The following is a 19,114-nucleotide window of genomic DNA, read 5'->3' as shown; positions in this document are numbered from 1 at the left end:
GCTGCCAATAAAATTTTTAACGTAATAGACATTGGATCGGCGTATTATTTATATAATCTTTGAACTTTGACAACATTAAAGCTTTTAATAAGATGATAAAAATTTTATTATTTTATTATCAAGATTAAAATAACGATAGAAAAAATATTATGAGCACATGAAGAAAACTTAGTGTATTTTTTTAACAATATGACGTAAAAACAAATTAGATAGGATGGATATTACGCTGCATGGTGATTATTTTGTTACATTACATGGATAGATTTGTTTTTTTTTACCATAAGTAGATCATTTCTATCTTTTAACTTTTAATTTGTTTACATGATATGCAATAGAACAATGATCACTTGCAATGTTATATATTTTACATTAATTTACATCTTAAACATAGTTTTGAGAATCATTTAAATATGTATCGGCGTCATCTATATAAGAAGAAGGTAAAGAAAGATAATCTATAAAATTAACATAAAATACGCGGGTATGTAAATAATTATTTCATAATAGGGGAACTTGACTTATAATTTATAAATACTTAAACCGCGTGAAAAAATTGACATTTATTTATAAAAATAAATATTAAGTAATAATTGACAGTAGGTCTTTAAAAACTTTTGTTTACTCACGATCACTACATTCAGATTGTAAAAAGCGATAAAACACTATACAAATTTTTGGAAATTATCTTTAAATGTAAAAATACTTTTTAATAAAACATTTGCAATTAATAAGAGGTTTATAAAATATCTTTTCGTTTTGGGGAGAAATTTAAAAAAAATTCATATTTTCTATTATATGTATATATTATTAATTTGACGGTTATTACAGTGGTGAAATATTAATTTTGTTTTTGATGTATTTCACAAGGTAATTCTATCGATTGTAAACGTTGTTTCATTAAAACATTTTTATTTTAAAATAATAAAAGAATCCAATAAGAGCTAATATTTGATGTGTATGTGTACAATAAATTATTTTCAAATATTTCGACCATAATAATTTGTCATTATCAGTAAATATAAAATAATTTATTTTATATTTACTAGGAATAACAAAAATCATAATGTTAAAACGTTCAAGTTATTGTTAATATTTAATAATAAATAATTTATTATATATACGCACATTTAGTAGGCTTTTATTAACTTCTATTATTATATATAATTTATTTCTTTAGAGCCTTGTAATAATATTTTACTTATTTATTTCAATATATGTTGCAAAAATTGTTATCGTGTATTTTCTCGTGGATTTCTCCCTTGAATTTTTTCCCTTGAATTGGAAGTCAATCGTGTAAATTTTTCCCTTGGGCAGAAACGTGACAAATGAAATTTTTTTATGTAGTGTGTAACATAAAAATTTTAATTTCTTGTTTCCGTTCTAGAAAAAAAATTACTTAATCGGTATACCCTGGAGCTTTAATTGACTTCTATTACATCCTCATATATCTCTTATTAACGATAATATTAATATTTTTTTTAAAGAAAATGGTTTAAAATTTATAATATAAGATCAAGAAGAAAATCAAATTTTTGTCTATATTAGCATTTTTATTATATTTTTTAAGCCACATATTCTTTTAGAGAAATGTCAACTTCAGTTCAAAAATTTCTTTTATTTTAGAATTTTATGGACCATTTTTAAAATATTAAAAATTTTAAATATTGATTTAAATACCTTTTTTATGTACATATGTGTTCGATATTATGAATATAAACATGATCATTCTCAATTTATAATACATCAAATGCAGAAATACTACAGTATTTAAAATCGTATGTACACAGAAAAAATATCATAAATTAAAATAAATATTTATTTAAATTATATCAATTAAATATTTCTTAAATATAAAGATATGTTTATTTGCTACAAAAACATTAATTTGATTTAACAATAAATTTTTTTATTACGTAAATATTTATATATTGTAAGTAAATGTTTAGTTGAAAGTATTCAAATAAATATTTATCTAAATTTAGGGTATTTTTACAACAACCAAATAAACTTAAAAATGGAAAAAGATTTCCGACATCGTCGAAATAATTATTGTAAAAAAAAATTTCATCATATTTCTCAATGTAAAATTTATTTTAATGATTGTTTAACTGTATACTAGCAAATTAATTTGGTTGTGCAAAAAATATATAATTGTAGCTGTAGAAAGAGAGAAAAGATCAATTACTCTACTATTTTTAATCTTAAACCTGAAAATTGATCGTGAAAACTCCACTATATTAGAAATTCTAAGAAATTTTCTCACCGTTGGCACTAACAAAATTTTTTTAGAAGATTATGGCGAGATATAACAAAAACTTAGTCACTATTATCAACATCACTTAAAGAGTGAAGCAAACATGTTTTAAATATTGAAGAGATGTCGCTATTTGAAAGGAAGATTAATGAATCCGTTTTTTAATTTGTTTATGTTCCTTTGACGTCTCTTTTCTGTTGTATTCATTTCACAATCCTTAAATAGGCTGTCTAACATTTTATTTTCGCAAACAAATGATTTATGATTAACTTTTATGGTTTGCACACTAACTGCAGTAAAAATGCAATTAGTTTTCGATATTTTGTAATAAAGATTTGCTTTTAAAAAAGATTAACGTAAATTGTAAACAATTACAAGTAATAGGTGAAAATTTTAACGACACACAGAAGGAAATTGCAAATATGAAGGATTTAATTTTCTATCCTAATATTATAGTATTATAAAAAAGTACGTATAACTGCTTCAAGCGTTGTATATTGAGCCAGATGGTTAAATTGTGTTACAAATTAGAAAAAGTAGTTGGCCCCTGCTGCTTTAAGCAAGTAATGCATCCGCAATCAACCGTAACTTATTATAGAGCAACGGTTCTTGCAGAGTAGTGGGTCCAACTAGCAATTTATCTTAATACACCGAAACGATCGCAGTAACTTACTTGCGGAACCGTTCTTCACACCATTCAGACACTAAATATACTTAAGAGATAACTAATACAATACGACAATGTCACAACATTTCAAAGTGCAATAGCCGAAAGCGATAACTATCTTAAAAAAAATATGAGAATAAAATTATGATCAAATTCTATGGATAAGATTAGCCGACAATCAAGACAACAGAAAGTATATAAGAAATAATAAATAATAATGTTAATTAAAATTGTAATTCAATGTTAATTTTTGCGTTTGTTATAATGTCAACGTTTATCGTGTTTAAATGTCAACATGAGATTAAAAATAATTGTTTCTTGAAAGTACAGATTAGTTTAATTACATATACATAAATATAATTACAATATATTTTCAATGTACTTTCACAATTAGTCTTCATAATCTAAATTAATCTCTAATTATGTATACTTAAAATTATGTATTTTACATAGATAAATAGATTTATCGGAAAATTAATATGCGCATATATAAAATATTTTCCAAAAAATGCAGAGATTTAAAGCTGGTTAATTTTTCTTTTAATTAAAAGTCAAAAACAGATTTTTAGTTTGGAATGTAAGGACAAGAAAATTTTAAATACACTGTCCGCATTGATATATTTTCGCCGCAAAAACACCGGTTGTTTCGTCATAAGTACTATTGCATCATATGAGTATCGCGTTTCTGGTAGTTTCGAGTTCGATGGTAATAATTAGTGAGATTATCCGTTTACTGTTTTATTGGTTTGTGTGGTTTATGCAATCCTGCTTATCTAGCTGCAGATTTGTTATAATACATTTAGTATAATACATTTTCTTTTATCATTAATGATGGAGCCGCATAAAGTGATTATATGCAAATTATCAGACTTTAATAAGGAACTTTAATTTAAAATATGGACTCGGGTTGCTTAAAAGAAAAAAATATTAATACAAGAAGTACCCAAGTGGAACAAAAAAATTGCGATAACGTCAAATGATGTTAAAATAAATCTTACTTTTCAATCTCGTGACGTAACTGATTATAAAGTTACTTTTAATATAATCATTTTGATGTCATTTCGATATCATGATGGTTTGTGTTCTGTTTACGTATATCTTCTTTTTTTATTTTCATTTTTTTATCGCATGAATAACAATTGCTGTCATCACGATTAGAATTCATTTACACTTATTAGTATAATATTATATAATGAGATTTTATTTATAATTGCAATTTGTTATTTATGTCTTGTCACATTTATTTCTGATGCGTTATTTTTAATAACTATTTCTTTACAAATTTTTAATTAATTTTTATTGTTAAAATATATTAGTGATTAAGGATTTAGAGATACCTACTTTTAAATTATTACAAATTTTTCAATCCACTCTTTGTTTAAATTATATTCTGAGAAAATTCAATGAAAAACAAGAGCTACTAGCCAATAAATACAATTTTTTAAGAAGGACATATTAAAAACAATTATTTAAACAACAGAGAGCCGCGAAACAAGAGTTCTGATAAAATTGTGATTCAATTATAGATACAAGAGATACACATGACACAATATAATAAAATGAATTATTATATTCTTGTTTTTCCCAATGATAAACAGACAAAATCACTATGTTACATCGCGTAACTTCTGCTGGATAGCAACATATTTTGAAGAACGGATAGAACGAGTGGAATATAACAAGTGTATCTTAATATGTACAAGAACTACCTTTATGTCTACGTCAGTTCTTTCAGCATTTGATGAGATAAAAAAAGATATATAAGCAACGGGTTTATTTAATCTAAAAATCGATTGACATGATAAGCAAGAACCTATGGAATTCGATGTTTTACACGTTGCGTGCTAGAAAGAATGTAAGCGTAGATACATTTATAGAAATTCTGTATTTGGAATTTATACTTCGCTGTAGATAGCTCGTCAAAGCGAGCTGAAACATTCAAATGTAAGCTTATAAAAATTAAAGTTTATTCGCATAAGAATACATAAAGAAATCTGCAGTGTTACTCACATTTGTCAATTAATATTAAAATTTTCATATTGTTATTAAAAAAAAGATGTATCTCCGTTGTTACTGATTTATTAACCGTACAATTGATATCACGTTAGAAAGTATAATTATTGAAATCATGAAATTGTAATAATGTTAATAGGAGCCGACACTTTAGTTTAAACGAATACGTGTATAAGTGTATTTATTATATAAGTAACATAAAAGTAAATGGTTTTACCATTTGCCATTTGCTTATGTAATAAATGTACTCATATATCATACATGTTCATCTAGTGCATGCCGACTCTTATTGGAATTATTACAATTGTTTCACAAAACCTAAATTTACTCATATTATGTTAACTATTTAATTAATTATTTGTTATATATTTAGTAGTTTTATTTCCTGCATTATAACCGAATATTGCATTTGAATGTTTTCTTATTTATAAATAATGGCAAATTTAATTGGAACTCATGGTTTGGTGTTTATATTTACGCTATCTTTTGATTATTTTGTGTAATTTATGATATGTTTTTGCTTTTTGTTTCTTCTTTTCTATCCTTGCTTTTTTTTATGATCGTTTTATCGATAATCGTATTTTTATCACATATTCTTGCTTTTTACGAAGTTTGTTAACGTTTATCTCAAGCGATATGAAACAAAGATATAAAATAAAAGTAAAAAAAAATGAAATGAATAGCAAGAAGATAAGTAAAGAGCACATTGTATAAATTATAGATTTTTCTATTAGTATTTTTCTCTTTTTTAGTATTTTTTCTTCTCTTTTACTGATTATTTTATTATAAAAGAATAACTAAAAATAAAATATGTTTAACAGTAAAGTCGGTAGTATACGATGCTTGTTTTCCTATTGGATTACTAGCTGGATTAAATCCTTGCAATTGTATTGACTGCGATGATAGCATTGTCCATGTGCTGCCTGGGTGTTAGCACTGTAGCCAATATGATGGCAAAATTCTATTGTAATTAATCCAGCTAACAATCCAGCAGGAAAAAAAGCATCGTGCCGCCAGCTTAAGAGTGCGAAAAACGATATCACTGTAAATTATAGTTTCTGATCGTAACTTAAAGATTAAATTTAGTGAACATTGTTGAAAAAAAGAATTTTTTAAGATGACTTTTTAAGGACTTTGTTAAAATTTTTTAGAACTAATATCAAAAAGTTGTCGTTCTATAAGATGTCTTCTAAAAGAGTTCTTTATGATATCAACTTATATAAATACTATTATAATATTTACTATAGTAAACAATTACGCAGCACCGTCACTAGATGGAGACGGCGGAATTCAATTTCTCATAAGTAAAAACCATAGATAGAATGTAAGGGGCAGTATATAATGAGATCTTTTCATATTTTAATAAAACTATTTTTTGGATTGAGTTCTTAAAATAAGATTCACTAGATTTGTTTTCTTTATATTTGCATTTTCTGCAGTGGGGTGTATTCGATGCAAGTTAAAATGAAACAACATATATTTATTTCACTTCAACTTATTGTACATGCGTGCGCTACTAGTTCAGATAGTGTAAAAATATGAAAGCAAACAGAGACTTTTCGACAGCATAATTTCATTTAATTATATATGTAAAAATTATAATTGAGGAATCAGTGATATTCAAATAGCATTTCTTAAAGTAAATGTTTTTAAAAAGTCAAATTTAGGAATTTTTTTTTAGATATTATTAAAATGACTTTTTTTTGTAAAGTCAATGTATTAGAACTTATTAATATCATTATGTTATCTTCAAGACAGTATTGTCGGACATCTTATTTTCAAATATGAACTTTTGAAGAATTCTTTCGATAACATAGTGTTCATTAGGAATAGACAATATATTCTTTTAATCTAATTTTGCAAATTTCTTAAAAAAACGAAGAAAAAATCCTGTATTATAATCTGCTTTTTGATAGAGAATTATTTTTATATAAAACTTAATTTGTATTAATTATTACTCTGATTCTCTTTTCAGTCTAGGATTATATTTCAAGACCGACACATAATTACAGTTTGTTTAATTTGTTTGAAATTGTATAAATTCACAAAAATTATTAGACACAAAGATTCGCCTTGAACGCAAATATGACGTTTTCTACTTATTTGTATTTAATTTATATTATTCAACAACGATTAGCTATCAATGTATCACAAGCAAACGTTGCGATATAGGCGATTTCTTGAGGCTGTACTGGACTGAAGAGGAGGGTCATCTGGGTTACTCCCAAGTGAACGACAGTATAAAGGAGACCGCACGTAAGTCTCATACGCACTAAACACGATTGAGAAAGAGGGAGACTGTGACTCGCCGAGGGAGTGTTGAATCGGCGAGTGTCTCACGTTCTCCGAAAATTTTCACTCAAGTCTCAGAGTGATCGGCATTTCGAAGGGTGCTATTTCTTATTTGACTCTCGTGGCATTTATTTATCAAGTTTACCTTCGTAGACATACAGGAATAATTGTGAAAAGTGATCTTCGATTTTTGAGAGCATAAAGGTGACATCTCGTTGTGCAGACATTCGCCAGAGTCTCGGTGAGCTTCCTTTGAAGAGGACAACAGGTGCATTTCTTGTAGTAGATAAAAGGTGCCTAACTTTGCCATTATATAGAAATATTAAATAAAATAGAATAAAATAAAAACTGAATTAGAAATAGAAATTGACGATAATCTATAATATATGACAATATCTCTGTTCGTTTTTTATTTTTCATTTAATTTATTTGAATTTAAACCTTTATTCACAATATAAATTTTAACTTTCCTATCAGTGTAATGGGAATCTTTATAAAAAACAAAATAATTTTTTATTATATATTCTAGATTATATAAAAATCTGAAAAAGTTCTGGCATACGTGTCAAAACGAGTTTTTGTCATTATTATAGTCGTGGAAGTAGTATAGGAAGTGGTGTGTTTTTATTATTTTTTGCAGATTTAAATTTATCAAAACATTGAAACTTTTAAAGATTTAAGTTGTTGGCAGATAATTAAAATAAAATTATACTTATAGATTGTTTCGTGAGCGTATAATAATCTAAATATATTAGATTAATTATACATTTAAGAAACATACCTATTTTCTATCAAATAAATATTTATCACAGTTTCTTTCCGTGATTTTGATGCTGTCGATAATAAAAATATCATATTTTATATTTTAAGACGTTGAATATTTTATATATGTGATGATGTTCTTTTGATATTATGTGATTACTAATCCGATTAATTTTTGTTGTTATATATATCAACTTCATTAAACGGTAGAGAGACGTTATGTCTACTTGTAAGAATGAGTGATTCGTAACCGATTTGTAACCGAGAGAGATCGCGAGTTCAAATCTCACATCCAGCATACCTATACGGAAAAATTTCGTAATCGGTACTGACTTAGCAGGAGTCGCACAGGAACTTTTTGATTAAATGCAGACATATAAAGACTGATGTGGTTCTATTCATTTGTCTTATTACTACCATAATGCAATAGCAATTTCATGTTACCGCAATGTAAGACTATCTTTTTCTATTGAATATATCTAAATATTCATTTGTATGTATCAATAGTCTTCAAATATAAATTGTGTGTAGGATGAAATCATTGATTTTGGGATATTTATCAGCAATCAGTAAGTTAATGAAAAATTAACTTTAGTAGCAGAAAATAAGAAATTGTATATACGTTAGATAAAACTCTGATAAAAAATTATTATTAAATTAGTATAAGATTCTCATCGTTTACAATGATAAAATCGATACTTCTTTAATAATAAAATATTAAAAATAGAAAGAAATATTATAAACACTACGTAAAATGTGAGTAAATTTTACACTGGTAATCATGCATGAAACGATGCATTGTCTTCACTTTAAAAGATTCTTTTATATGTAAAAGATATTATATTCATTAAATGTCTATTATACATTAAAATATTACAAAACTAACCTGTAAATTATTATTTTAATCAGATTTAGTTTCAAAACTAAAAATAGCATGATATTTAACATAACTAAATATTCTATTTTATAAATCTCAGAAAGTGTAATGCCTATTCGAGTCATGTAAACAGGATGTTAGTGTTTATTGTAATTGTGTGAATTTATATACCGCGTATGTAGTCCCCCCGCGACGCTGATGGATTTTCAGCATTGACGCATACATATTCACTACCGCAGTAATATCACTTGAGTTAAATTGACAATCAATCTATCAAATTTTGATGCCTATAGCATCTTATTAGATCTTAATAATATATTGAAAGACATATATTAAAATTTAATATTGAAATGACGATAATTTTAAATCTGTGAAAAATAATAAGATTGCGAAGAATATCACAAGTTGGCGTTTCGTCCTGGTTTCCGCTACTGGACTCATCAGTAAGGCATTGTAATGCCTTACAATTTTAACATATTATTAAGATCTAATAAGATGCTATAGGCATTAAAATTTGTTAGATTGATTGTCAATTTAACTCAAGTGATATTACTGCGGTAGTGAATATGTATGCGTTAATGCTGAAAATCCATCAGCGTCGCGGGGGGGACTACATACGCGGTATATAAATTCACACAATTATAATAAACACTAACATCCTATTTATATGACTCGAATAGGCATTACACTTTCTGAGATTTTTAAATCATACGAGTCAATTAATATTATCTTTCATTATTTTTATTTTATATTATATTTTGATATTATTGAATATTTTACTATTATCATAACAGCAAATACATGGCAAATTCTATTTAATTATAGCTTTAAATAACTTCTAGTATAGATTTTATTAGCATAAATTTGGGTAGATCTGTAAATATAAATAAGTGATTATTTCACAAATTCTACATTGTGTAAGCTTTGCTTGATTTTTTATTCATATTCTTATTAATTCACACATTGCTAAATTCGTTATTATAATATATAATATTTATAAGAAAATATACAAGATTTTCTCTCTCTCTCTTTCTATATTATTATAAAGAAAAAATACTAGCGATAGTATATAAATTGTGTTAAAAAGTTAAGAAACTCTAAATTTAATTATCAAAGAAGGGTTATCATAGATTATCGATAAATTGTGATACGTTAATTGTGACAATTATTTTCTATTTTTTAGCTTTAAATTACTTTAAATTAAATTAGATTACTTCATAATAAATTAATTTTAATTTTTTTTAAAGTAAATATATTAATTAATCTCAATAAAAAAGTGATTGTCAATTTCTGTTAAATTATACTTACAATTAGGTTTTAACCTTTCAAATTATATAATTTGTAGATATTCATATCACATGATTTTTCATATCTCTGTTTTAGTATGGAGGTCATCATAATTACGAAATTTTTAACATATAATTTGTGTATAAGTGTATGTTAATTGTGACATTGAACTTAACTTATAAAAGAGTTATGAGAGATATTTATTTTATATTTCGATAAAGAGTTATTAAATTCACCATTAAAAATGTAATTATTCACACTGTTATTTATTACTAAATTTCAAAATACTTTAATTTACCCGATTTAAGACCGATTGTCCCATTTTTCGGTAAAGTTTACCTGTTACGTAAATCTGGCAATCCGCGCACACGTGATTGGGTAATCTTGCTACTTACCTAACAAGTAAATTTTACCAAAAGATGGAACAATCAGCCCTTAATTTACTCGATTATTACAAGATAAAACAGTAATGATCAAAAGTAAGAAATAATATGTTTTTTTCAAGTCTATAAAGAATATTAATTTTACATGGCATTGATACAGTACTTAATAATTTTGAACTGAAAATCCGTTCGAAATAAATTCAAATAAATTATTCTTGTGTGTGATTTATTAATTAAAAGCGTTAATATTTTTTTTATAAAAATTTACTTATAACTGAATTTGTGAAAATGCATTTAAACAGTAAAACGTGATTAAATAATCGATATGAAATAACTGCGTTAGAGAAAAGCTAGAATTTGCGTGATAGCAAATTATTCAAAGTGCGATCGAGATAGTACAGAATAATCTGGAACGTTTAATTCTATATACGAATAATTACAAATTTGTCATTTATGATCTGTTTGCGAGGGGGTAATCACTTAATGTAATCGTGGGACAGAGACCTGAAATTATTATAAAATTTATATGAAATTCCGATATATAATTCGATAATTAAGGCGTCGAGTAGCTCACCGCTTGATGCGATTGACTCGCGATCTGCAGACCCGAATTCAATCCTACCTGAGCCCAAACAAGATTTTTCGCGTTTAAGGAGCTAAAAATGACTCCACCTAATGATCAAAAGATCTATGATCATCAGTGCCCTTCGGATTGGCGTTAAATTGTGTAGGTCCTGTATGTCATTAGATACATGTCTCTAATATCTGACTGAGGTAGGATTCTGTGGCTCAATCACCCGCAAATCCGAAAACAACTTGATTTGAGAAACAAATATAAGCCTCGGACAAAAATGGAGGAGATCTGTAGACGTCCTATGCTCCACATGAGGAGATAAAGGATCATCAATCAATCCGATAATTACATATGCAAGTACAAGAAATAATTGTGTAATATTAGATAAAATCTTTTATTTTATCAAATGACGGCATACAGTAAAGAAAATGATTTATATCATCAAATAAAATTATATAAAATTAAATAAAATCATATAAACTGTAGGACAATATTTCAGATAGTGGTTACCCCTCGTCTGTTTGCTTACCTAAAAATATAAAATTACATTAAAAAGTCATGTAATATTGAGTGATTGGATTATCTCCATTCGACTTATGACCTTTGCTCTTAACAGTCAGTAATGCACAATTAATAATTAAAATTGCATAATCAGTAATTAGTATTATTAATTATAGTAATCAATTGTAGAAGAAAAATAGAAAAATAATCAATACATCAAGCTTTAAAAATTATATACATTTAAGCTAAAAATAAGCTTTTATCTGTATATAAAGAATATGGAAAAGATTGAGAAAAAAAGAGTTTATTGAGTTGATATAAGATTGTTGATACATAACGAAGTAACCTTCAATTGATAAAATGCATGAGAGTATAAGATACTTAATTACTAATTGTAGCAAACTTTAGCGTGAATCAGGTTATGTTATCTGAAAGTATTGTATATATATGTATATGTATGTATAATACGAATTAATAAACGTTAATTAATAGCACCGTATATGTTGTTTTCGAAACACTAAGTACACATGATAAATACTTATGATAAATTTTATAATATATAATGAATGACTGTCCAAAGAAAAAAATTTAACATCAATTACGTATGTGACACAAATACTTTGTGATAGCAATCCGACTAAATAAATTGTGTTGTATTTGTTTTACAGCTACAATATTTCTCGAAAATTTATTATAAAGAAACACATGATTTAGATTTATTATTGTTAATTCTTATTGTTTTAAGGCAAAAAATTAATTTGCCATATTATTTCGGTTTTATTTTAAGTTAGAAATAAACAGCAATATATCTCCTAATTTCATAAGCGATAATTATAAATTATAGTTTATGCTTCTAATAAAAAACAGGAAAGCGCAGATGTGAGTTTGAGTGATCAAGATATCCAGTAATATCGTCTTTTTATATCTTCGTGATTCCTTCTGTAATACGCGGTAATCTAACATCTTTATCTCATGAGTCAATAGACAGACAGGGAGAATAGCAGGAGGAAAGTGTCCATGGACTTTACTGGGAAGGAAATAACTGTGGCCGTCATGCAAATAGAAGTAAGGTGTTAATGGCATCGGTAAACTTGTAGTGAATAACATTAAATTTACTTGCACCGCAAACAAACGGTATTAACGGTTACATGTCTATTTTATGCGATTGCGATAAAGAAGGATCAAATTGTATCATTCAAAACTTGATTGAGAAATCGGTTTAGTATAATCAGTTTAATTTTATAACTAAAACGAATCATTATTAAATAATAAAAGAACCACGTATAATATTATAAGTAAAAGAAGAAAATCATATTACTAATTTTTTTCTAAATTAGTATTTTTTCTAATATTAATTTTTAATCTTTCTAAATATTAATACTGATAACTAATACCACTAAAGATACCAGAAGTTTTACAGGGTACTGCCGTGTCTTTATCCATTGTTAATGCTAATGTTTTGTGAACTTTGTTGTTCACTTCGCCAGGGTGAGAAGCGCAATTAGCGTTAGTATTAGGAATGGAAAAAGACACGACGATAACTCGCAAACTTTCTGGTATTTAAAAAAAATATCCATAAAAGCCTCAAAAACGTTATCAAGAAATAATACTATTATATAATAAATATTAATTAAATGCAATACAATGTTAAACAAATTAGTAGGGTAAGACCTCCTAAAAGTGTGCATCACTTAAGAGTTCGCACTGAGCTTTACGACGAAACTATTTAATCATAAGAACATTTCACAGAATATACCTTTTTGGTTTGTTGATCTGTGTACCTATAAAAAATCGTTATGATCGTTGCAGTGATAAAGGAGATATTTTAAACTTTGTGATTTTTATCATTTTTTAAATATTTTTCAAGGATAAATAGATCGATTTCTACATTAAATCGTTGCTTAGTGAATTCGTACTATTTATATTGTGTGCATGCATGTTCTGCTTCGTATTTAATGATATATTCACTTAATATCTGTAATAATTTTTATGTAGTTGTATTAAAAGTAAAAAGTGAAAATCGCAAACTAATGCGAACTCTTGAGAAGACTTGCTCAAGAGTTCGCATTTTTCTTTTCTTAGTAAAATTAATTTCCTGTAAAAACGAGTCATAGTATTACATTGGATACTTGATAAACTTTTAGTTTAAAGTGTAAAGAATAATCTAAGCACCATTTTATTATTGTCCAAACTCAAATCCTTATATAATCTCAAAGAAAAAGTATACACTTTTGGGCGGTCTTACCCTATGCGAAAGAGTAATTTGTAAATAATTATTACTTCTCGGTTTTCTCTCAAGATTACTCTTTAAAGTAGATACTGACCTTAAGAAGCCAAGAATATAGACAAATATGACGATATGTCGTAAATGAACATATTCAATCAATCTGACAGCTACCTTGTGCACATGTAATTGATATCGTTGACCTTGATTCATTACTCGTAATTATATTCTCGATTCGTTTAATAATCGGATGGTTCTGTATTCCTTTCAGGATTCTACAGTCAAGGTGACAAAGAGAAGAACTTACAACGAAAAGAATCGGGTCACAGCCATGAAATCCGCAATTGCTCTACAGCAATTTAAAAGTGAGTAATTCTTTAATTTGCAAGAAGACGCATAACCCTAGTTATTTAACGGTGATAACTGTTGTTATTTGATTATAAAGAGAAATTAAGAATATTTAATATATATCTTTATATAAATATATTTGTATGCTGCATAATTTGTATAGATTTTTACCCTTAGGTTTTACACACTTGGGTTATTTGTATCTTGTGCATTTTTTTCTTTGAAAAATTAAAAGCCTCAAGTAATTAGCTGTAACATTTATATACAACTTTTTAAATATATAATCTTACGAGTTTTTTCTAAAAATGTTAAAAAGTAAGAATTGCCTAATAATTGTTGTATATTTGTTAAAGTGATAAAAATTAAGTTGTGACACGAATGACACAATGTGCGTAGTAAAGAAGCAGAAATTTATCGTGTGACATTACGATTAACGTATGCATTCAAATAACATGGAAATTAAATGTAAATTCTGTAATTTGGCAATTATTGTATTTAAACATAATAATAAACGTCATACTGTTCTATAGAAATAAATAATGCAAATAAAAAACTAATTAAAAATTAATTATATATAAATTTGACATTCTTATAAATATTTTTCATATTGTTTGCATAAATATAGTATTTGTTTTCCTGCATTAATTTACTTTGATGTGTCAGTTGAATATCCGCGATGACATCATTGCTTGGTGAAATTGAAAATTTCAAATGAGAACTTGAATGATCGACCTCGATTAATAATCTTTCTTTTTATTTTACTGTAGATAACGTACGATGTAAGTCAAGGTAAGCTATGATCTTTCGAGACATTTGTTCAGAGGAAAAATTTGTTCAGTGCAGATTAAATGCATTATATATTCATGTTCTATTAAATGCAGCTGCCATTTCATCGCTATGATTTCTAAATTTCCAAGAAAATCGAGTTTATAATTATGTGTGTAAGAAATTTTATCAGGTCAGCGACAAATGTATATGCAAGAATGGCTAGTAATTTTTTCCTCAGCAAAGTTTTAAGATTTATTCCAAGGTGGCTTTCAATAGTGATCTAATTTATTTCTCCCGGTCAATCGAATAAATTTTCTTATGTCGTCTACTTGAAGCGGCATTATTATAATTGGCATTTTCTTTATGACGTATGTGCAGAACATACTTAACGATCGTTTGAAAAACAAAATAACTTTTCCTATACTAATTTATCGATTTGAAAGTTCGCTGTTGAAACAGTCTTATAAAAATTTATATGTTATAAATAGGTAGTATAAATTCTTTCTTTTTCTTGAATTTACTTCACTTTTTCTTGAAAATTTTGAATTTTTATTTAAAGTTTTAGGAAATTCCACAAATTATCTGTTTTATTTATCGAAGCAATAATTAATGCTGAAAATATATAGAATACTGGAAAGCACAGTTTGCCATTGATAGCATTTCAAAGTTCAAGAAATGTATTTTGTTGATTTGGTAAATTAAACATATACTTTTATACACTGATTCTCGGAAAGATAAGAGTAAGAGGATATTTGCGATGCGCCATACTTATATACACTTCATCGAGTCTATTGAAATCCTAAATATTCTATTCTCCATATTATGATATATTCTATAATACATATATTAGAGTATTTTTAAGAATTTTTTTAGATTTTTAGAAAAAATATACAATTTCTCGTTTACTTATTTAAAGCTAAGAAGTTGTTTCTCGTGTATTACTAAACTTTTTTCATTAAAATTAACATTTTTATTTAAAAGTTTCATCTAAACGGAAAAAATCTTAAAATTTCATATCTATAAAAATTTTGTATATTTTATAATTTCAGCTAAAATGACAAAAAGAAATAAACGATTACTTCCAATATTTTGAGTGCAAGATATACCTAATACTTATTCTTTTACCTTCAATATATTATACAATACAATAATACATTCACTAAAATAATTTCATGATTATTTAAAAAAATCCCGAGTAGTTTACTTTTAGAGGTAGATCCTGACACGTAACTAACTATTAAGCATATATAACAAATTTAATTGAATTTGTAATGCTAATTATTCACTTTCAACTTCGCCCAATTTCGTGTGAAAGAAAACAAATTATTTGAGCGGAATTTTATTTGATACAGTATTGAACACATCTCATTCATAAGTATATCAGTAAAAATCTAAACGATTTTATTTTAGTTTGTCTAAATAACAATAACAATAACTACAGTTATTTACATATGCTGCAATTGGTAACTACGTAAAGTAAATTATATATACATGTATAATAATGTTTCTAGCAATAACTAGAATAACTAGTCATTTAAATAAATTATTTTAAAATTTATAAAAATTATAAAATTCATAAAACACGAAGATTAAAAAATTTAAAATAATGCATAAGAATGAAAATAAATAAAAATAATAAAAATAATAAAGTTACAAGGTTCTATAAGTATAAAACAAAGTATATACATAGAATAAGAGCAAAGAGTAACAATAATAAGCCAGTAAAAATAATAAAAAAGTCAACAGGAACAGAAAAATATATAATTTTATTTTAAAAATAGCAGAATATTAACATGATATAATATATTATAAATAATTAATTACTTAGTCTTTTAAATAGATTTTTGCTGTCTCTTTTTTACGAGCAAATAGTTTTACGAATTCCTCAGAAAGATTTCTTAAACGTCTAGAATACTGAACTCTTACTGACAAATCATTCTTAAAAATAAAAGTCTCGAAGGAATTGTTGTGTGTAGTCAATGATTCGCATACGAATATGCATAAACGTAAATGATGATATTGAGCCGAATTCCGTTAAAATAATCCGCCTTCTTTCACGCGAGATTGGGTAAAGTCGAAGGTGAATGGTAGATAAATATGCACTGTAAGACATTACTTTTTGACACGTATTGGAAGCGTGAAGTGGTAAATAAAGATTTATCAGAGATATTTAATATTTTTTAACTATTATTAATTTTCAGTAATTTGTAATATTTAAGAGAGAGAAAGAGAGAGAGGCATGTTATTTCGCTGTAATGAATTAATGTAGTATTATAGATACATATGATAAGATGCTTTTAATCGAAATCTTCCTTTATTTACCGATTTTTTGAAGAAGGAAATGCGATTGTAGATAATTTATAACGTATATATAATAGACATGAGTAAACAGTTATAAATCAAAGATACATCACAATTTAACTAATGTTTAACTTTGCTGGTCTATTTATATTTAATATACGGTTAAATTGGGTTAAAATCTGATTAAAATACTTTAAAAAATAAAAAAAAAATTTACAGAAAAGAAATTTTATATTGACAAATAAAGTTCAAATCAAATACTAAAGAAAAAAATTTTCTCTCATATTATGAATATTAATAAAAAAAAATAAGTTACATTTTAAGGATCAAATAGAGACCAACAGACTAAAAGAATTAATATACAGATTGTCCAACCTTCCTTAAAAAAAAGTTACGCATAAAATGATTTTGAATAAATAAGATAATAAAATGAATTTCTATTCGTGTTTTGGAAAACATAAGTTTATAAATGTATAAAGTAGACGAATTTATTATATGTAAACATAAAAAAATATAGATATATGTAATATACATATATATATACCAGTTAATTTATCAATTATGTTAAAATATATGTTATCGTACCTTAATATGCATTCGAGACGTATAAAAAAAGAAATAAAATGTACAAAAATAAGGCGTGATCAGTTTTCAAGAAAGTCTTTTTTACAGAATGCATCATCTTGTTTATGATAGGCATTGGATGCAGCTCCTTAACATATGTGATTTACATCACCGATCCCATGACCATGATATTGGAATACGTAAGTATCTATCGTATAAAAATAACAAAAAAAAACGCAGAAACACACACACACACACACACACACATATATATATATATATATATAGAAGAACCAAATAAAACTATACGTAAAATAACGGAAAAGAATTTTAATTGAGGAAATATATTTATAGTGTTTCGTTTTATTAAAAATATCGAATAAAATCATTCTTCTTTTAAATTAAAAGGTTGCATTAATTATTTTACAATTTGCATAAACGGTCCTCCAAAAAGTTACTTATTTAATTCAAAAATACTTAAAAAATACCTAAAATTTCAACACTTTTCAGTACAACTTTCTCAAAAACGTGATGTGAAAGCAATTTTAATTATGGATTTATTCTCAGCAAATAAAAAATCTGTAAAAATTACTAATTACTATTTCTTTTTATAACAAAGTAGTGCAAGTAAAAGTATCTTCATTAAACAGTTCTTTAGTTATATTTTTCTCTCTAAAACTTTATTCAAAAAACTTATAAATATATTTATTGAAGACTTTAATATTATAATGATTGTGCATAAAAAAATTTAATAACCCAAGTGGGAATTGAATACCGGCGAGATACTGACCCAGTATCAACTTTTAGTATTTAGTACCGGCGTGATATCGGATGCCAGTATTGGTATTGTACTGATGTAATACTGGGATGATAGCACCGGGCCAAGACTCGAAATACAGTACTCTTATGGTACGGGATTACGGTGTCGTAATGTTTCTAAACGTCGGTACCATTATAGTACGGTATTACAGTACGAGATTACAGTACCACAATAATACCGAAAATCAGTACACATATTGTACCTAATGCAGTAACAATATTATACCAAAAATGGTTACCGAATCATAATGCTGCAGCAGTACTAACAATGAGAAGTCAACATCCCTAAATATGAATTTTGATAAAATCATTATTGCATTCGTTTGTCCACTGTTTGTCCACGTTTGTCCACCCGTTATTTTCATTTGTCCACCCTCCAAAAAAAAGTTATACACAAAAAAAATTGTAGTACTCCCAAGTGATTATTTTTCTTTATTATGAAAAATATAATAATAATAGGGTGGACAAACGTGGACAAAC

The 19,114-nt window shown here is 26.3% G+C and overlaps 1 protein-coding gene across 1 annotated transcript in view; it reads left to right on the top strand.

Annotated features, from left to right (window-relative positions):
- The first annotated feature begins 14,138 nt into the window (after window positions 1-14,138).
- LOC108782017 (scavenger receptor class B member 1) overlaps window positions 14,139-19,114 on the top strand; it is a 19,178-nt gene continuing 14,202 nt past the window's right edge. Inside the window, exons 1-2 of the mRNA XM_018550166.1 lie at window positions 14,139-14,199; window positions 17,924-18,015. Coding sequence (XP_018405668.1) covers window positions 14,166-14,199; window positions 17,924-18,015 — 126 coding nt within the window. The 5' untranslated portion in view covers window positions 14,139-14,165. The remainder of the gene's footprint in view (window positions 14,200-17,923; window positions 18,016-19,114) is intronic.

This window comes from Cyphomyrmex costatus, unplaced genomic scaffold, assembly GCF_001594065.2.
Source record: "Cyphomyrmex costatus isolate MS0001 unplaced genomic scaffold, Ccosl1.0 scaffold960, whole genome shotgun sequence".
NCBI classification, from domain to species: Eukaryota; Metazoa; Arthropoda; class Insecta; order Hymenoptera; family Formicidae; genus Cyphomyrmex; species Cyphomyrmex costatus.
The sequence above is the reverse complement of the archived record's forward strand: the minus strand, read 5'-3'. Positions and strand labels throughout refer to the sequence as shown.